Source organism: Abramis brama (genome assembly GCF_963993115.1).
Source record: "Abramis brama genome assembly, chromosome: 15".
In the NCBI taxonomy this organism is placed as follows: Eukaryota; Metazoa; Chordata; class Actinopteri; order Cypriniformes; family Leuciscidae; genus Abramis; species Abramis brama.
Genome location: NC_139977.1, coordinates 21,404,351 through 21,426,439, shown reverse-complemented (window position 1 = coordinate 21,426,439; position 22,089 = coordinate 21,404,351). Strand labels below are relative to the sequence as shown.

Here is a 22,089-nt window from a genome sequence, read left to right as displayed (position 1 = left end):
TGAAGTACATTTGGCAGTTTAACTGCTTAGGACAAAGAAGGGACTCAAGAACAAACATCACAAAACAATACAACAGTCGTGGATAATCCAGGTAATGACACACAGTATTAAGATTCAAGGGTATGTAAACATTTGAAGGGGGTCATTTTTATAAATTCAGCTATTTTATTTTTTTTGTCTTGTGGACTATATGTATACATATTTTATGTAAATGATCTTATTCAGGACAGTATTAAATAAAAAATAACATGCATTTTGTGTAATCCCTCTTATTTTGTTAAAATAATTAAACATTTTGCAAGGTGTATGTAAATCTTTGAGAACGACTGTATAATAAATCTATAATGTCAAATATCAAAAAGTAATTTATTTTAATTATAGCATAAGCATGCTTTACAAGCACAACATTTTACAAAACGTGTTAGGTTTCACGTTTATAAAACAGTAAGTCTAATGATAAAACAATAGATATATTTTTCAAAAATAATAAAAAGTACTCTATTTGGTGACTTTCCGGTTAAGTTTCTTAGGAGAATGTCTAGTTCATACATACATGCACTTTGGGATCAGTTGGTTAAAAGTCATTTTAAAATAACATATATACAGACTAAGTAAGTAGTTGGTTCATTTGTTTGCTTATGCTACCTGGATAGAATTTTTTTATTTATTATTATTTAATGCAATGAAATTGATACGGTTTTAAGTAGGACTTAGGCTAAGTGCTCAGAAACTTTATGGGCCTGCTGTATTAGGCTATATGTTGCTGTTCTGAAAGACTATTGATTAGACAGTACAGCTGGAGTCAGTTACAGTTTCAACTGCTCAAGACCAGGCTCTTAAAAATAGAGAAATAAACAGCGTGACTGTAGAAGATATAAACATTTATTCTTCCAGGATTTTGTTCAGCAGATTGTAGAAGGAGAGAGAAATGGGAGCATGTGATGGGAATATGGGAAGGGGTGAGAGGAGGAAAGGATTCTTTTAGCAAAGAAAAAACTGCACTCTAAAAAATGCTGGGTTATTTCAACCCATGTTTGAGTCAAATATGGACAAACCCAAACGTTGGGTTTAATTTTTATTATTATTATTTAATTAAAAAATGTAAACCAATGGTTAGTTTGTCTATATTTGGCCCAATCAACAACCCAGCATTTTTTACAGGGAAATTGTCATTCATTATGATAGATTTCATCGCTTTGTTCAAGAGTTTTACATACACTCCATTAAAGAAACATAAAAAGTAAACATGGGTGTAAAATGTTATTGTGCTCATCCATCATGTTGAAAAAAAGTAAAACTGATCAGAAAATTGCTTTGATGATCATAAATCACCTCAAATAAGATGATCAGTGTTTGTGAAATCAGTAAGGGACTTTGGACTTTACAGTATTATATAGGCTAATGTAGTTTTGGTTTATTCCACACTTTTGGAATGAGGCTTTGGGGAAGAGAGTAAACATTTTCAGTTTGATGAAAACCTCTTTTATTGCACAAAGAATAAAACCAAACGACCATGTAATATACAGCCTACTATTGCAATCGTTTAAAATCAGTAACAATGCTTATGGCAGATGTAGAAAAAGGAAAATGAGCTGGACAATGCATTGATGAGATTGTAGCTGAATGTTGATGCTCTCTTTTAATAGTAGGCATAACGCCAAAGCCGGTGAAGTCCCAAAACACTGAGATCTCTTACATGAGAAATGGCCTAAAAATAAAACATTTTAAATGATAATGCGGTGGTAGGCTATTCTTTACATCACTGCAGTTTATTCTAGGTAGCCTATCTGCAGACATGAAATGGAGAAAGAAAGCTGGGGGCTGGTGTGAAGTAACACAATAGACCATCCTGCAGCCTTGACATGGTGAACGCATGCCCACGTGTTCTCTTGGGCGGTTTTCAGTCGCTCCACTATGGGGCGTATTAGGGCTTTAAGGTCTACTGAGGGAGCGGGCAATGTCAACTGTTCAACTGAACCATGTATTTACTTGAGATGAGAGCGAGTGGGAACTGTTGTGGTTTTGAGAAAATGTGCCTGATATATCAAAAAGCAAAACACACAAACCACCCACATAAACAAACACACTTTTTGAACATTAGGCCTACATTGCGTCGTATTTATGATCAGATGCGTGCGTTCATTTGAACATTTCTCGTGAGGTAGCCTATACCTAGGCTAATTTAGCAATAAATAGTAGCCTATACATTTCACTTTATTTTTTATAAATTAGCTTACATATGAAACCGAAAATAACAAACAAAAACAAAAATGTTTAAAAGTTTAATTAGGCCTAGCCTACTTATTAAAGGCCTAAGTGTAAAAAGTAGGATTCGTGGAATTATCTAGAAATGTCACGAGATACATTTATTTACTCACAAGTATTTTTAGGCAACATTTTCTCCAAAGCTAATAGGCCTACAGCCCCACGACAAAAGAAAATTTAGAGAAAGGTAGGCTATTACCCGAGCATGCTGTTGTTTAACAGGATGAAGTTAAAAATGAACGTGTAGCCTAAGTAATACTCGTCTTTCTATGCTGATTCAATTAAAAAACAACCGTATATGGTGTTGTCCGATTCGTGTAATGAATCGCTCAAATCCTACAAGGAATTACAGAAATTACTTAAGTGAATCTGTCAAATCCAGTACTGAATTAACGAATGACCAGAACAGCAAGACAATATTTTCCGTCAGTTTCATAGTTGGGACTGTGGGACACTCTATAAAGGCTGTTCAAAGTATTCTAACTGAAGTAGGCATAGCCTAACTACTTTAGTTATTGGTTTTGGAAGACACTTGAAAACAGGTTGTTCGTAGCCTAACAACGACTTTTTTTTTTGTAAAACATTTTTTTTCATATATTTTTCACAATATTATTGTCAGAGGAGGCTACCATCTGCCAAAAAAAAGGGAAAAGAAAAAAAGGAAACTCTTTCAAGTGATATTACCCTGTGAATATATCCTTGAGAATTACATCGCCGTAAAAAAAGCAGCATACCACCTTTGGAGGCGGGATGTCGTTTTTGTAACCGAGACGCCCATCATTCAAAATGCAAACCAATGAGAAAGAGGGAGAGAGCGCTGGAACTGTACCGTCTCTCTCTTTCTCTCTTTCTGTGACAGCATGGCTCATGCACCCTGTCCAACTTAGCTGCCTGGAAGATTACTGTTGTGGACTATATCCTACCACTGAATCTTGAATGCGCTAAAACCTTTGTGCATTTCGTCCAGGAAGGTAGTTTGGTTTCCTAATCTGAAGACAGCGCGTCAGGACACCATCTATACAAATTCAGGTGGTAAACGTCAAGGTTTACAAACAGAGCTCGGGTCTTCATTCACATGTTGGAAGATGAGGTGCCAGTGGACATACGCTGTTGTTTTCATTCACTCCAACTAACTACAGTGACAAACCGCACTTTGGGATGGGAAGTGAACACTCAAAGGACCTGAAATTTGTCTAATTGCTTTCTTTCCTCGTGGAAAACTAACTCGATAAATCGCAAGAAAAGATGTGCTTGAGATGAACGCATTATCAGACTGGACTATTGACAGACAGCGAGCAAATTAACCGGCTTCTTAGTGTTTCTTCTAAAAATGTACATGTAACTGTGACTCTTTGAAGGCTCTGACATTCCTTGCACTGCGGTCGTATAGATCTGTCATTACAATTAAAGAAACATAATTAAAAAAGAACACATTCCGCGCGTGGGATATTCAAGGAAAACCTACGGGTCGCGCAGTTCGTCACCACCGGAACGCTGTGTCGAAGGAGGCTGCGATTGAAACTTTCAGAAATGCCGCAGGTGGAGATGTTTTATTTTGCGTTTATCAGCTTGTTTATGTCTGTGTTGGGCCTGGATCCGGCGTCTAAGATTGTGGCGGATCGCTTCGCAGTCTACTGGAACCGAACAAACCCAAGGTGAGTTAGTTAATTGTACAGTAAATATAATAAAACGCAGCTTCACTTGTCATTAGAAGCGCCATAGTCCGCAATACCGAGCGAAGTATAGCCTACTGCGGCTGCGAACTGAACAGGCTCGTCGACCCGCCAGGAACGCTTGAATAAGTTTCATGAATGATACAGCAGTCACAAAAAACACATATTGTAAGCGCAAAGCTTCTTTAAAAATACACGCGTGCACATCTCGCGCGCGATAGGCACTGACAGCGTTATTTTACAGTAATTTGGCAAAATTATATGAAGTTACAAGCGCGGCAAAAAAAAAAAAAACGGCGCTAGGAATTACCAAAATAATCGAGGGGCGAATAGTTATAAAATTATTTACGTTGTCCGATTTAAGTGCTTTTTAGTTAGTTTAGCTAGCTAGTTATCAAAAGTGTTCTCTATTAGCCTAACTAGTGTAAATGGTGTGTGTGTGTGTATATATATACACACACACACACACATATATATATATATATAGGCTATATATATATATATATATATATATATATATATATATATATATATGTATTAATCCTATTTTTTGAGTGGATTTTACCTCATTCTGCGATAACTTTGGACAGGATTTATATGAGAGGGGTTTCTTTCTTCTTTTGAGAGATTGACAGGCACCCTCTTTCAAAGGAAAAAGTTATGCCGTACCACTAGCTTGTCCTAGACATTGCCCTCTAGAAACATAATTAGAAATAAATATCATGCCTCATTGGTCAGTTGTTCTTTAAAATCCAATTTACCTCTTTGAAATGTGATTTTGCTTGTTATCATAATTCTAAAAGGGCACAATTCTATCACTTCCTATTTCTTTTGAGGCATTTATAAAATGTGTGGCTGAAAATGAGCTAGTAATGGTTTTCAACAAAGGTTTTCTAATAAGGTAATATAATCTTCATGTGCAATGAAGGGTGTTAATGAAAAATAGCATCAGGAGTACTATTCTGACTGAATGTGAGATTGAATAAGTTGGTTTGATGACTGTTAATAGTCTGGGTAGTTTAATTTGAATAATTCATCTCTTAATATATTATTATTCATGTGAGGAATTTGCTTAACAGATTAACATATAATAAATATATTTATATTGAAATTACATCAGGCTCGCTGTGCCCTTCTCTATGCCGCAAGTCTAGAGTTGCCTGAAAGTGCAGTGATTCCAGCTCATCCCCATTCTCGGTTGTCTCTTTTCAGTTGCCATGGGGCTTTCTCTCTGCCCTGCACCCCAGCCCCATGCTGGCTTTACACAATGGGTCAAACCCTGAGAGGCATTTCAGGAGTGGTTGATGCCCAGTTGGGTGCATGCTCATGAGAGAGAAGCGCATGCAGGGGTCACACGTTCAGTGATAACAGCACAAGGCTGTGGTTAACCATCATCGGACAGTATTGAGCTCTGGTCAGGGTGAATTTGAGGGCGAGTCTTGTTTCTATAGCCTGGCAGCAGTGTGTGTTTGTGTGATTGTGAATATATGTGTGTGTGTTGGAGGCTCCCTGCCTATGTTTTGTCCGGGCAAAATGAGGCCCCTCTAGCAAATAAATGAGTTAGTTCAAATGAGTATCTCTCATTCACATTCATGTACTCACCCAATGGCCTAATTCAAATCTGGCTGGGCTGTATAATGTAGCAGCACTCTCTGGCAAGACCTCGGGGCCTTAAATGTCACTCATAACCCAAAAACAAGTTACCTCCTGATCAGAATGTGTCTGCACATCGGCCTGATGTTGGACTTCTTCATTTAAACATTGATTTAATCTATCGGACCCTCGAAAGACCAATTCTTTAGTAGGTTTTAAGATGCTTGATCATTTCATTGTGTTGTTTTAAATAGCCTCTCTTAATGTCACTCATTAACATGCCTAAATTACGAACATTAGAGACAGCTGTACAAGAGTCCAACTCAAAGACTTAGATAGCCATGCCATGAAATATTAATTCATTTATAGATTGCCTACATTACAGCTTTAATTGAAGTTCTTAGTAGCTTAATGGCAATGAGATTCTATAATAATAAGAAGCACAACTGTTTATAAATTTTTTTTTCCTTAAAGTGTGCAGGGAGGCTTATCTCTTAAGGCTTATCTCTCGTTATTTTGCAAGCGTAGGAGTTGCACTTTAAAGCAGCGGCGAACATACTGAGTGATTGCTAGTATTTTCACACGAGTGAGTACGGCGGAGTCTATAGAGATTCTTTAGAGGATTTAGGGGGGAATGGCTCCTTTAGTTTTTGGCCTGAGATTTGCAGTGCACCCATTCATATGTAAGCCTCTGTCTTGCTCTACATATGGTGGTCTTACAAGCTTCACTGGGTTTCGGGGGCTCTTTTTTTCCCCTCCAATGCGGTCCACGCCGTTTGCAATTACAAATTCAATTCAAGTTGGCAGATTTCCTCTGAAGTTTCCCAGCTCGTTCTCAGATTAGTTATTTCTCGAGACGTGTTCGTTCGCAGGCATTACTGGATTGGCTTGAGATAGAGAGCTTATTGTTTCCTTCCCTATCCTGCGTGTCTGAGAAAGTAGTGTTCTTGTAATCCAGATAAGCAATCTACATTACAAATATATTCATTTGTGACCCTGGATCACAAAACCAGTCACAAGTCGCACGGGTATATTTGCGGCAATAGCCAACAATACATTGTATGGGTCAAAATGATCGATTTTTCTTTTATGCCAAAAATCATTAGGATATGAAGTAAAGATCATGTTCCATGAAGATATTTTGTAAATTTCCTACCGTAAATATATAAAACATTTATTTTTGTGAGTGAATGCAGCACAATTGCGAACATAAATGGACAACTTTAAAGGCGATTTTCTCAATGTTTCGATTTTTTTGCACCCTCAGATTTCAGATTTTCAAATAGTTGTATCTCAGCCAAACATTGTCCTATCCTAACAAACAATACATCAATGGAAAGCTTATTTATTCAACTTTCAGTTTATGTAAATCTCAATTTCTAAATATTGACCCATGTGACTGGTTTTGTGTTCCAGGGTTTTGTGGTCCAATTTGTTCTAGTTCCTGGAATTTTCAACTAAAATAGATCTTGTGTTGAAAACGAAACCTGTTTATTTGTTGTTGATAGTCAGGATCAGTCAGGAATCAGTATTGAATTCCTACCTTAATCTTCTGGCTGTTTGTGTATGTGGTGCCATGGAAGCCGATACCGCTGTCCATCAAAGAGGTCTGTCGAATGGACCTAACAGCTGGGGAGAGGGATTTCAGCATTCTGACGGAGTCCCGTTTTAATCACTGATAATGCCTCTCAAATCTCTCAATAACAGATGTGGGACATTTCCTACAGTTTTGAAGCCTTCTCAGTAAGGTGGTGTAGTGAGTAGTATGGTCTGCCTCTTTAGACTTGGGTTTTTTGTAACATTTCACACTTAAACGCTTTCTAGGTTGTCTTTCTCTGCTAATTTCTTCACTACAGAAATGGGAAATGTCATGGATCTCCTGTAAAGCCCTCTCTTTTTCACCTCTTAACTCTAGCTTGTGCAATATGACCTCAAATGGTTTCCTTTTTGTGCCGGCTCAGTTTTAATCCCCACTTTAAAAACAAAGCCCATGGTTTGTGGTTTGTGGCCAGTTGATATTGTGATAGCTGTTCGGTGGTATTGTGTGGGGTTCAGTTTGTATTGTTCTGTGTGTTTACCCTCCTTTTCCCATGCTGGCACATCTAGCCTCCTGCTGCTTGGTTCCGCTTGGATTTCAAATGGGGGGTGAAAAAATCATGTCCAAATATTGACTGGTCTGAAGACCTCGGTCTTCTCTCAGCTCACGTGAAAGGGTGCCATTGTTCCTGTCTTAGTGGATCTTTTCCAGAGTTTCAAGTATTTAGGCTCTTACATGCAGGAAGTGCATACAGCAGGGCTTGTAGAAGGAAATATAGAGCGACTAAAGAATGGAAAGAGTTACAGATGGGAACCGCAGGCCTCTTGGTTTGAGTCCCACAATCGCACCCCATCCTGATTAACCCTCCAGGGCTGTGTGGCAGTGTGCTGGTGCTCTCAAAAGATTTGGGCTATCAGAAGACTCACTCCAGCAGAGAGAAAGTTCTCCTGCAGGGTAACTAGAACATCCTGCTGTTTGATGACCCCTAACACACCGAGAGGTGCCTGACCCCCTTCCTTCTTCACTCAGCTCTTGCGTTACGCTAATAAACTGTCATGATTGCATCTCTGAGAGAATTCAGGGAGTGTCTCTTTTTAAATTAAAGTTAACCGTTCTTTCTTTTTTTTACGAATTCACGCTTGAGTCATCACAGCGATCGCTCATCCTCTCTGAACTTTTTGATGATAACTGATGCATTTCGGGTCTCTCTGTTTGCTTGAGGTAAGCTCCTCATACTCCTCAAGCTTTTAAACTGTGAGTGGTGAAATATCTTTGCTGGGGTCTTTGAAGGCCTGGCTGAAGGTATTAACAGAGAGGCACTAAAGGGCTTAGGAGGTCATCGGCCCATTGTGTAAAGATACAAAACACTTCCTCTGAACCCCTTCACCCTTCTATGTCTCCCTCGGAGAGCCACGACCTCAACAACCATTCATATTAATCAGCTTCAGACCTTAATGACCTGATAAAGCTCCTGAAAGGATCCTAAAGTTTACTAAGCCCCCTTGATAAGAATTGGAGGAAAATGTAGCATGCGGTAATGACTACTTTGCGCATTCTTTCGCAGCGAAAGCGCAGAGCGGTTTGCTCTTTGTGCCCTTCATTACGGCACATTTAATCGCAATGAGAAATAATGAAGGAAGCATTTGTTCGACAGGCTAAGCTAATAAAAATGGACTGACTTGGCAGGAGTTAGCATGAAAGGAAAACAAGAAAGAACAAGAAACAGAGAGATAGGATGAGAGAGAACGCTTCCTAGCTTGAAAAACGTGTCTCACAGATTTGAACTTGGTCTGTAACCTTAAAACTGCTTTCACCTGCACAAATGAGGGACTTTTGGATGAAGAATACATTAATCTTTCTTTCTCATCCAGAAGGAACCTACAGTACAAGGATTATTTGAAGCTGCCTTCTATAAAATATTTCACCCTTTCAAAGCATGGAAAAATTGGATGATGAATATTTTTGTGCTGTGGTGAAGGACATAAATCTTTTCAAATGCACTGTTTGACATTAAGCTGCTTTGGCTACATTATTGTGAACATACTGCAATCATAGCTATGGTAGTGCTCCAACAAAATCATCAGATTGTTAATTAAATATTGTAGAGAAAAAGAAATACAATGTGACGTTTTCAATTTACCAAACTTTTTCTGAACGAAAATAAATGATGAAGGAAAATCTCTAAGGATAATGCAGCAATTGATTTTCTTTTTTTTAAAATAGTTTATTTCTGGATAAACCCAATAATAAATTACGCAGGAGATGCTTTAATCAGGCTGTTAATTGTTTACAAATATCTTTTGGCTGATGTTTGTGTATGTTGCACATTCATTAGTTCATATTTAGAAATGTGTCCCTTTTTTAATGAAAAATTAAACAAAACAAAAAATTAAAGGGTCAAAAAAACTTTTTGGGATCTAAATGTTCCAGTCACATTCTTGGTTTGAGATTGCAGAACCGTTTATAGTAGATTATCAGTGTGTGGTAAGTGGTAAAGCATTTCCATGTCACAAATTTGAGTACTCTCCGAGCATTGGGACCCATAAAACATTAAACGCTGTTTGCGATCTCAGAGTCAAGTCTGGCCAACAAACCTTCACACGCAATGTTGAGAAAATGAGGTCAATGTGACCATCATTGGAATCTTAAGGTCATTTTGCTATATCAGTGTGGATGACTATGCAAATTAATATCTTCTTTTAACTTAGCCACAGATTGTTTGATGCCATTAAATATAATTTTCTGTCTGTTTTAATCATTAAATTACACTTTTGTCACGTTTGTCGTTAGTTAGTTGCCCTTTATTTTTTGTCCATATGAGTAGTCTAGTATTTGTCTTGCAGACTTAGGAGTGTATACGCGGCCATTTTCAAACTTGCTTCCATTTTGTGTTTTGAACGGAACAGCTGCAGATTTGGGAGTATAGGTTCCCATTTTTGGTTGCCTTTTTTCTTCTTCACTTTCACTTCTTTCTTTTTTTTATATGTTGCAACTGATTTCCTTCCAAACTCTGTTTAATTTATATCTTGCAGTCAGTCGATGCAAAAGAATGAACTGTTTATTGATTTCTAGCAGTTTCAGTGTGTCGATCCCATTCCAAGCTAGTAAAGTATTCCTAAAACATTCGAGTTACACAACACAACCTTAAATGTACACATTTGATTTACTCCACAGAAGCACAGACATCATAAACCAGACTCATGCGACGGCAGCAAAACCGTGTCCTCTGTACGCTGGTGCTCTGGCACTAGTATCACTGGTAGGGGGAACATGCTGGCAGACGGTGGAGTCATAGAGGCATCCACTCCTCTTTTATGTATCTGCTGCGGCCAGGCCTCAGTTATTCTTGTGCATAATTGATGGAAAAGTTAGAATAGCAGAAGTAATGCGATGAGAGGGTGCAGCGAAGCGGCAAGGCGGACAAGCGCACTGCTGGCAGCCGGGAGTGGGATCGCGTGCGTGGGGCAGCAAACATTGCAGGGGATGAGAGGGCAGCTGGAGTAACAGGTCATCACAAAGAAGCAGGACAAAGTGTCAGCCGCTAGTCAATCAAGCACTTCCTATCCCAAGAGTGACCTTCTGGCTAGCAAACACACGCAAGATATATGCCGGTCAAACTGGGAGCCGTTTGCCCAGTTGACCAAACGTGTGACTTTTTTTATTATACTTGATGCACTGCTTGTCGTTTGATTTGTAATGAAATGCCATTTTGAATATGCATATGGGCGTACGCCATTGTTTTGAATCCTTTGAACTCCCATGTGATTCAGTGAAACTGCAGGCATGCTCACGCTGCTCCAGTGACAAGTTGTGTGTCACACCTTGAGCAGTCACTACAAAGAGGTGCTAATGGGTGAACAGCCCTACTTTGTCTAATAGACAATGAGCCACTAACCAGAATCATCCTGTTTCAAAGCAGCCATGCGACCATTCAGGAGCAGGGAGTCTGCAGGAAATGAAGGTATCTTCCCCTCAGGCTCTCTTTGAATCATTGTGAAGCACTAGTTACTGAAACTAATCATTATTGGCCCTCCCAATTTGATCACTCTGTGATCACCATAAGAACTGACGTGAAGCAAAACACTGAAACTCAGACAGGTGAAAACTGGAAGTGTCACATTTTAATAGGCTGAATAAGTAACATTACATTACGGTTTCAGTATGTACTGGAATATTTACCAGGAATAAAGATGTGGTCAGCGATCAAAAAAAGAACCTGTTCTTTCGTCTCTGTCAGCTTTGCTGCTTTTTTTGGTTTGCCAACATTTTGAAGCATGAAGCAGGGAGAATAATCCTAAATGTGATTAAAAACATGAGTAAATGCATAGATAAATCTTTTCTTTTTAGGATTAGGATGGGAGCTTTTGTTGGGTTTAGAGAGCTGTTGTGCTATTTATTAAAATTTGAATGGCTGTTTTTATGGCTACATAAGTAAAAATAAAACTTTTAATAATGATACATACAGTGATTACATGAGGCATATTAAAGAACATTTTTATTTTTTCAGCGTTTAAAAGCACATTGTTTTTCTGTGTTTCTGTAAAATTTGTGCTTTGAAAGATGCATATAATTTCTAATAAATCTACATTTTCTATCTATATGTTTTCCAAAAGCAATTCTTTGAAATCAATTTTCCCGGAATACAATGAACTAAAAAATGTATGTTCCAAAGTCATTTATCCATTAAATTAATAACTGTTGATTCACATGCTTTATTAGAAAATCATATCCAAAAAAAACCCAGATATATTTTTCAGGAGGAATTTTGTACAACCACTAGGCATGTACAGAAATACGATCCCATTGTAACTCAAAGGAAACCATCTGTCTTCGACATAAATATTATTGCGATGCCATAAAGGCTTCCGATGGAAACATAAGCACTAAATGTGCTCAGGAAACAAATAAACCATTTTTATGGCTGTACCTATGGCCCTCTGGGCATTTCTGTTTCCCTGAAAAGACACAAAGACAATCCTTCAAATCATCACCTTCTAATATTCTCAAAACTGCACGCAGTAATTTGCAGCAATTTACTATTTTATTACAGGATAATTACTTATGGTTAATGTACTTTTTTTTTAACATAGAATTTACAAAGAAACAAGATTTTACATTGTAGATTTTATTAGGTTTTTGATGAGGGTTTTTATGTGTCAAGTATTGTTTATAGATTTTAAAATTTAATACAAGTGTGATCAAATTTATGATACCATCAACCCAGCCTTTCATGAACAGATTCATATTGTATGATGATTTTTTTCTACGTAGTAGAAATGAGTTTTTTTAAACGTAAAATATTAACATTAAAGTCAGATAGATTTAGTTGTTTGGTGTTTTGTTGACCAGATGAGAATTTGGTTTAAAAAGAAAGTCTCAGTATCTTGTGACTATTGTTGTGGATGTGATGTGGATGGATGTGGGAGTTCAGCTGGTCAGGTCCAGACACGCAATGCACATGGGATGTTCAAGTGCTATTGCCAGTCACAGATTTTCCATATAGCTTGTGTCAGAAAGTATAAGGCTTTTTTATTCACTTTTTTTAAATTCACTTTTTACCCTTTAAATTCACATAAATATAATTGAGTTATTTTACATGCATTCTATTATATCATAAAATACACACTAATTTGTCTTTTTAATAATTATTTTTATTTTTGTCAATTTGATTCTTTATAATTTGCAACCATAATTTACAGCAAGCTTTTACATGTTATAATGTCCCTGTTTACTATCGAAAAAACTGGGGCACGGAGCAAAGCAATCGAGGGGAGTGGTTTCTAGAACCCACCAATTGAAACATCAGTACGGGCTCTGCAGATCTGGGGAAACCAATAAGGTTTTGTTGGGTTGAGTATGTCGGGCAGATTAGTGTAGAAGAGTAACTTGGGGTGGCCTGAATGAATGCAGAACATGTTCATTCTCAAGTTCACTTTTGGTTCTGGCGATTTGCATGGCAAGTTCACTTAACGATCAATCACCCTTAAAAGCATGTCACAACATTTCATAAGTGGGGAGAACAGCCACTACCGTCAAATTTACAACATTTAATTGTTGGCCCGGCACTGGCCCCTGCCAGCAGAGAGTGAATCATGATAAGTTATGTTCTCATATTAGCATTTGTATAATTCAGATGCTCTACGGGACACCTGAAGTTTGCTAGGAGAGATCCGGTGTGAAAGTGAGAAGGTTACGGGATGCATGGGCCCCCTTAGCTGCTCCCCTCTCCCTTCTCTTCCTCCGTCGCCAGTTGTCTGCCACGTCCATAGACTCTGTCTTAAGGGCTGATATCAGATACGGTGGGGATGAAATGGCTTACGCTGGGCTGTAGCCTGGGCTCAACCGAGTTCTCACCCCTTTTTATTGTCCGCCTTAACTCTGATGTCATTTCCATCCCCTCTGGCGACCCTGTCGAACTGATAATATCTTTTGTCGGCAAGTCCCTTGTAGGAATAATCCCAATATGCATACCAGCCTTTGAAAGCAAGGAATACGTGTTATATGGGTGTTAGGATACGAGCACGCAGACACTTTTAGCTTTCCCACTGGGGGAATGAATCTCTGTTTGCCTCGGTCTCATCCCTTATGTCTTATAATGACTTTGTGTTTTCTCTTTTCTGCGTTTGATTATTTTGCCTATCTCCCCACTCCCTGCCCGGGTGCGATATCTCATGGTGGCCATTGAATTCGCCATATGGAGTCGGTATGGCGGAGCCTATCTCAGTCCAGATGCTTTTCAGATGATTGTGTAGCACCGTGCGATTTTATTGTGAAACTCCGCTCTCGCCCAGACAGAAACACTAATTTCATTTGGTGCGCGCAGGATGAAGACGTGCTTTTGAAGACAGACCCCAATGCGGTCGTGCTTATCTGGAACAGCACGTCCTGCCACATTTGCACCCTTTTAATCTGACATCCTGGACGCTGGGTTTTGTACTCGGGGGTGTGAACATTATTTAATGATGCTGAAATGTGATAATTTGTACAAAATGGCAGTTCATAATGTTATCGCATCACATTGAAAGGCAAAATGAGAATGTTACATTCGTCGTCTCATTTTTCACAGCCCTTTTGTTGTGGTGCAGAATTACGTTCAATTAAGGCAGAATTGTTGAAGCCGGTGTGGGAGTTCAGTGGGTTTAATTGTTTCTGGGTTTCTCACTGAGACAAAGAAAATTGCGATTGTGAGGCCAAATAAAAAGGTTTATACTGACCTCATGGCATGCAGTTTGATGTCAAAGCCAGAAAGGTCACAACCACATGGCTGCGGCCTCCAACGCTGTCTTGACTTCAGTCCATTAGTATCTCCAGCCAATTGGGTTCCAGCCTGAGCTAATCACCACTCTGAGATGTTTATGATGCATTTAGGATGTTTTATCTCTCAAATAAAAGTGTTTAAAAAGACAACCAAGGGTAATCACTCAGGCTATTTCACAGACTCTCATGCTTCAGAAATAAGTCCTGTTGCAAAGATCAAAGTCACCTACAAGTTTTTTCGTTCTTAAACATCTGTTAAATTATGATTCACAGAAAAAAAAAAAATGGATTTGCTCAGATTTGCTCCTCTGAATGTTCTCTCCAAATCTTGCAATTGCACATTTGGTCAGATTGTTAAATAGTGTTTTTGTTCGTTTTATTCCGAGTGTGTTTGTGTTCAGTCATTTAGGTCATTATTCAGCTCTGTTGGGTTGCGGCTGCACTCAAATAACCCTTGATGGCACAGTTATTTGCTGTGTCAAGGATAAATACGTTTACTGTTCAGGACTCACTAAGGGCAAAACAAATATGTATATATACCTCAAGACAATATCACCTTTCAGACCAAGTAACAGATTTACTAACATAAAATAAATATATCTATGTATCCATCTATCTATATTTATATATTTTATATTATGCAGACTGAAAAGATTTTAGTGCAGAAAAATATTTCACCCAGAAATTGCTAGTAAATTTCACAAACAATTACAAAGAATCAGCAAGTAAATATGGTAGGTCATTTGCAGGGGAATTTTTACTTTACAAATTACAGACATGGCCGATTCGCACAGGATTAGGATCAAAGACAACCTCCGCAATTATTACAAATGACTAAAGGTCACCAGATATTACTTAGATAATACTTATCCCGTGCGAATAGGGCTAAAGACGTTAAATTAAATGTGACATTTCACAGTAAAAACTGAAATAGTATTTTCTTGTAAAACATACTCCAATAATCTTTATTTAAAATATATATTTTTTATTTCTTATCTTAATGCCATTGGTGGCTGAGACCGTGGTTCCACAGTTTGAATGTAGTTGAAATTACTGTAGTAAATATGGTATTTTGGTAGAACGGGGAATTATTAACATTTAAGTAAAAAACAATAGGAATCAGTTAAAATGACATTTCTAATCTTTTAGAAGAAAATCAAATTTGAATATAATATATCAAATTGATGTATAAAATGGTGGCTTTTAATGAAAAGAGTGCCCGTCAGGGTGGGGAAAACCAACTGAAAAGTACCTGGACATGTTGTCCACACCAAGATTGATGGGCCTGTGGCACATCAAGTTCAAGCCAACACACCCTGAGTCATTTTAATTCCAAATCAAATGTGTAATCACAGCAACAACCTCTGTGGTTTTCTGTGTTCAAAACAAACCAGTGGAAATGAACTGCAGCACGGCGAGCAGGCCGGAGTTGAAGAAAGCGACATTCAAAAGAAAGGCTTCCCAGAATTCTCCAATTAGACCGATGATATAATTACACTGAGGAGCCCACTTTCTTTCAGGTGCTAATTGAATTGGTGTGTTTGCCAAAAAATACTCCCATTCTAGCGGAGAGAGAGAGAAACTGCTCGGGCACATTCTTTCGTTAAGCCCAGGGGCGTTTTTACAGGGCGTGAGGACGGTGTTTTCAGAGAAGCTCTAGTATCTGTGCTGGTATTTGAATCATATGTTGTGCTCTCCCAGGGCCCGTCAGATGAGCAACCTGTGGCCTGCCGCAAACATTAGGTATAAATAGCTCTTAAGAAAACCAGATTTGATTAAAGGCTGTGTGGTCTTGAGCTATTGATTTTCTCAGCTAACTGTGCACTTAAATGAGAAAGGATACATCAGTAAATAGTTGTGAATGGTTTGACATGAATATGTATTATGTTATATATATATATATATATATATATATATATATATATATATATATATATATAACATAATATAACATATATATATGTATATATTATACATGTATATATAATCATATACATAATTACATATATAAATATTTTCTGAGAAATATATAACAAACACTTATTAAAAAAATAAAATGAAGACTTAAGATGCAAAAGCCTCTATGTGCCATCTGAAATTTTCTTCTAAAATGAGCATTTTTATCAAGCTCGTATATTTAAGTTCAGTAATTTCACTTTAATGACAATTAATAGGTCATTTTCATTGCCATTAAAGTGAAATAACTGAACATAAACATACAAGCTTGATAAAAATGATCATTCTAGAAGTAAATATTAGATGGCACTTAGAGGCTTTTGCGTCTGAAGTCTTCAAATATATATACAAAGATAATTCTATAATATCAAATTTAAAAAAGATCATTCAAAGCCATTAGATGAAAGGCTTGAATAGGCAAAATCACTCATAAAGGTGGTACTTAAAGCTTGAATTGCTTAGATGGTTGAAAAAAAGAGTAAGAGTCAGGGGTCATAATTAATTTTGTTAACTTTTTTATTCTTTTTTATAATTAATTACAAAATGAAAGGGTTTATTGAGAAAGTTTTTAAAAAGTCTCACAGGAAAAGTTTTAGAATATCTTTCAAATATTAGTTTGAAATATTAAGCACTTTCTTTTGAAAATGCTGGAAGAGCTTGTTTATTGTACTTTTTAGCTGTTTTGCTTGCCATGAAGATTTTATTTTGGTGCTGACTAGGCCTGTTACAGTCATGAATTTTGTATAATATATTAAAATGTAGTGAAATATGTAAATGTATGATGAAACACAAGCCTTAATTTCGTATACAAACCTTTGACTATCTTTGTGTATTTTCTAACAGTATTTTTTATACTCTTTATTCTTCACTCCCTGCCAGAATATATTCTCCCTACCATAGTTGATGGCATTTCTTTAAGTGCTTAAATCTCCATTATTTGAATGGCAATATGTAAATGATATTTAAACTGCACAATTATTGCGGTTATCTCAAATTATTGTGATTAGATTAAATAAACATGATCATATGATTAATCAATAATCATGACAGGCATAAGTGGCAACATGGTGTAAAATTTAAATAATAATAATAATTCATAGAAAAAAAACGCTGTAAGTTGACAGGCCAAGTGAATCAGTTTACCTGACAATTTGGATTAGTTTGCATAGTTATAAAATACCACTTACTGGCTGTTTAACACACCAGCATTTTGTAGCTATCCCAAAAGTTGCAATCTCTTTAGAGAGTTTTGGTTCAGTGACTGAGACCATAATCGTGTCTGCCTTGTTTAGCTCTTAACTGAAGACTATTTTTACTAAATTCTGTTTGGTTATGTCTGAGTGCGTTCGTTTCCAATTGAAATAGATGGTCTATGGAAGCAGATGAAAGAACTGTTGAACAAAATCTTTGTAAATGAGAAGAGACAAGTAGCGCATTGGTCCACGCGGTGTGCGGAGCAAGGTGTCTAATTGTGTCTGACACCTCTCTCATTGGCACAAGTAGGAGGTTTCAGCACATCAGCGGGATCTTAGCGGGAGCCGAACTCTCACATGACTCGGAGAAGCCTATTGTTAGGTTTATATTCTCGATGATGTTATACTATACATACTCGGTTTTTGGATTGATGTCAGCACCTGGTAATTTAGGACTTTTCTTCCATTAATAGTGTAAATACGCAGCGCACTGTTTGCATTGTCTGATGTGGACAACGCAAATGTGAGTCAAAGTGATTGGAATCTCAGGCGAGAATGGTGGCTCCGCCTAGTGTGTGTTTGTTTGTGTGTGTGTCTTTTCCCGCTGAGCAAGCAGCACAGGCTGTTTCTCACAGATGGAGGAAACTACACACCGAGAGTGTGACTATCAGCACCATCACAGGGACTTTTCCTCTCTTCATGTTGTGCTCCTTCTCACCCTAGCCACTGAGGGGGCCACAGCGAATCAAACGCCCCATGAAAGCTGAGTCGAAGGTTATCTGGTGGTGTAGACACATGATAGTTGGCAGCCTGTCTTTTAAAGCTGACTCTTTGAAATTCACAGTCAGCATTAATCATTCTGCCCTATCTATTTGTTCAGCTTATCTACTGATCTACAGTTTTGACTAACAAGGCAAAAGACTTAAGGCCGGGGTATACTACATTTTCAGCGTTCCGCTCCATCTCGATCACAGTTGAGCGTGCAAGCCTTTCAAAATATACTCCTTTGGTCGTGAGCGTGGAAAGACGCGTTCGGCGTGTGCGCACTGTCTAGTGGACTTTGTTTTCAAGCGCTCAAGCACATGCGCTGTTGTACACGCGGACACAAAAATTGTGATTTACTTGACAGTGTGTGTGGAAATTACATCACACGGACAGTGTGCAGACCGTCGTGGACACGGATGGCCAAAGTGTACTTTGGGCTTTAAAAGTTTCAATCTGTGTATTACATGGCAAGTTTGGGCAAGATTCAGAATTGAAGAAATGGCCCTCTTCAATTTATGAACGTGAATTTTAATTGAAATAGCCACATTCCACAGGAAGTTCTATCTATCTATCTATCTATCTATCTATCTATCTATCTATCTATCTATCTATCTATCTATCTATCTATCTATCTATCTATCTATCTATCTATCTATCTGTCTGTCTCTCTGTCTGTCTGTCTCTCTGTCTGTCTGTCTTCAAAACTTATATTTTCTTAATTGTTATTTGAATTGATATTAGTTCTACTTCCTTCCTACAATTTCCTGTTTGCTGCTGCAAATCAATATCGCACAGAGCCACAAGAGTATTTGCGTAGTCATGTATACCCAACTAATTGTATGTACCTAGAAAGACCATTGGTGATGTTTGGTGATGGCCTGTACAGAAAAACACTGGGCAGCATGCAGGTACTTAGAGTTGTACCCGGTGTGACCATTTAGAGTTATACTTTTGACACTGTAAGATACCAACATCAGGCCTCTATTAACAAAATGATCCATACTGACCCCAGACAGGCCCTAAGACCGGTCTAGCACAGCACAGTCCACTCAACAAGACATTTATCTCTGATCAGAACCAGACCTAGACTATTGCAGCTATGACGAGAGAAGATATTACCCCCTTCCCTCTGCAGATTTTTCTGGGAATGAGAGCGGTTTCCAGGCTCTGGTCTGCTGGGCTCAGGCTGATTGAGCTATGCAGCGCAGGCTTCAGTTGTGGCTGCAGATTGTCTGCTGGATGTGCATATAACGGCAGTGATTAACACGGCCTGTCATGGTGCCATGACGTTGCATGGACAGAGAGCTTCTTTTATGGCGCTGTATTTTGCTGAGTGAATCAGGTTATAAAACTGTCTCTGCTAAAGAGCCCTGCTCTCAGATCTCTTTGCAGACTCTCTTTTATGTATGTTGCCCTCTTGGCCGCATACGTTTAAATGTTGTCTATTTTACTGAAGACTAACGCTCTGCCACTGAAAAGAGCATGATTGAAGGACGGATGTAGAGGGCGACCATTCACAAGGAAATATTTATAGTTATCAGGGCTGTCAAAGTAGTTAGGTTTAACAATGTCATTTTTAAAATGTTGTTAATGCAGTTATTAATTTTGTTTCATGTGATTTTTTTTATTTTTCTGTTTTTTTTTAAATTGATCGAAACCTTCCGATCTGATTGGGATGGACTGGAGCTGCACCTCACATATACATGATACACACAGTACCAATAGACCATTTATCATTATATGATGATGAAATAATTATTCATAATTATTTATAGTTAAAACCTAGGACATTTAACAAAGGTAAAGTCATTTGCTTTCTTTATATGGTGAATGTTTTAGCATTATTGCAGTTTTAAATGTTGCAAATATGCTGATTTAACTAAGTAAGGGCTACATACATAAGTAAAAGTTACATACATAAAAATAAATAATTTATTTAAATTGATTGACAGCCCTAGTTGTTATTTATTAAAGTTTAGGCTACATCTGGGTCAACAGCCAATCAGATTCCTCCTCACTCCAGGCCTTAAAATGATATTATAATGAAACATTTTGAGTTGTGCTTGAATCAGGGAGTGTTGAATGAGTAGTGCATGACCACATATATAGAAATGCTGTCAGTCAGCCTGTGGATCCTCTTAAATGCACAGTTTGTTTCAAACGCACAGGGAATATTCATAGACCCACAGTGGAAAAAGGGACTTCAGGGCAAGCGTGAATCACAAAATAAGCATGATCACCGAACACGTCTATTCGCAGAATCTGTTGTCATGGTCACTGTAAACATGGTAACATATTTGTTGAACTGTGGCGAGGCACTGTTTTGACAGACTCTTTTTCGTTAGGCCGTTCCATTCGTTTTACTGATCCTGGCCGCTGACTTTAACCTTTAAAAGTTCCCCTTAAACATAACTCACCCGAATAAGCTTTACCACAAGCTGAGTGACACGCTAAATGGACGCCTCTGTGTTCATTGTGCGCGGCCATTCGATCCCAGATTTCCTGTGGGAATTACACAAACATTTTACAACAAAAAGGATAGAATTCCTCTCGCTTTAAAAAATGAGTTGGTGTGCATGCCATTGTGGTCTTGGTGAGTATTGTGAGCCGGCCGGTTTCTTTCTTTACATTTCATGCTGAATGTAGTGAATCGCCTATTAAACCTTGAGGTGCCCACGACATGAAAGGCCTCATTGTGACACCAAAGAAATCCTTGTGACACCTAATCACAAAATAAAGAGAAGAAAAAACCCTGGCACCTCACACCAATCTCCCCGGGTTATCTTGAGCGAGCGTGACCTTTGTGACATTGATAGGATTTCACACACACAGAAACGCGGCAATACTGACCTAAGCAGACGCGCACACATCCACACAGACGCCTTTCATATGTCTGCGCCTCTGTGGTTTTGTATGTGTGGGACTGAGCTCTTTGAAGCTGTGAGGATCATCAGGGCAGACGTCTCCGTGGTGATGTGCTCTCCTGGCTGTTTCTGGAAATAAAGCTCCGGAATGACCTTAGGATTGGGGCTCCACCAGAAAAAATAGACTTAAAAACATTTTATAATATTTTATACAGCATGTAACTCCCTGAAAAAAGCATCTATTTTGCGTTTGATGGCTACTGTGTTTAATAAAATTTGATGGGGCATTAAAAGTATTGCATGGCAGGTTATTAATGCTCTGCCATTGGCTGGATGGTGCTGGAATCAGCCTGGATTTTTCCCAGCCATTCAATCCAACTGACATTAGCCTCTAAAGTGAGGCCAAACATGTGCTTTCCCTTAACGCTGGCCTGAAGATAACCTCCTGCGCCTCGCACTTAGACGTTCCTATTTTTCCACAAGCTGTAAATAAAATAAACATTTCTTTCTCTTCTATATGTAAAGATATGGCGTGTCCGTGTGCGTGAATGGTCAGATGAATGAGGTGTGTCCGTCCTCAGCTTTAAATCTGCCAGATCTGAAAGCGTTTAGAGGAAGTCTGCATAAGCTGGTCATTGTAACTCAACCCTCACCTCATCATCAGCGCAGGTGGAGTTTGGTGCAAACCTCAGCCCTATCAAACCCCCATCTCACTCCCACACCGAAATAAGGGTCATCTATCTCTCCTTTAGGGCCAATGCAATGGCTTGTGGCTTACTGAGTGATGTCGCGGTAATGTGTTTTCTTGATATTTAAAGAATTAAAGGGATAGTTCATCCAAAAAGTATGTCATAAATCTGTCATTTACTCACCCTCATGTAGTTCTAAACCTGCATGACTGACTTTCTTCTGTGGAACACTCTTTTGAAGAATTTTTCTTTTACTGTTTTTGTCCATATACAATCTTAAAAATAAAGTTTCCAAAA

At 38.2% G+C, this 22,089-nt stretch overlaps 1 protein-coding gene across 1 annotated transcript in view; it reads left to right on the top strand.

Annotated features, from left to right (window-relative positions):
- The first annotated feature begins 3,053 nt into the window (after window positions 1-3,053).
- efna5a (ephrin-A5a) overlaps window positions 3,054-22,089 on the top strand; it is a 47,419-nt gene continuing 28,383 nt past the window's right edge. The window contains exon 1 of the mRNA XM_084136396.1: window positions 3,054-3,920. Coding sequence (XP_083992522.1) covers window positions 3,796-3,920 — 125 coding nt within the window. The 5' untranslated portion in view covers window positions 3,054-3,795. The remainder of the gene's footprint in view (window positions 3,921-22,089) is intronic.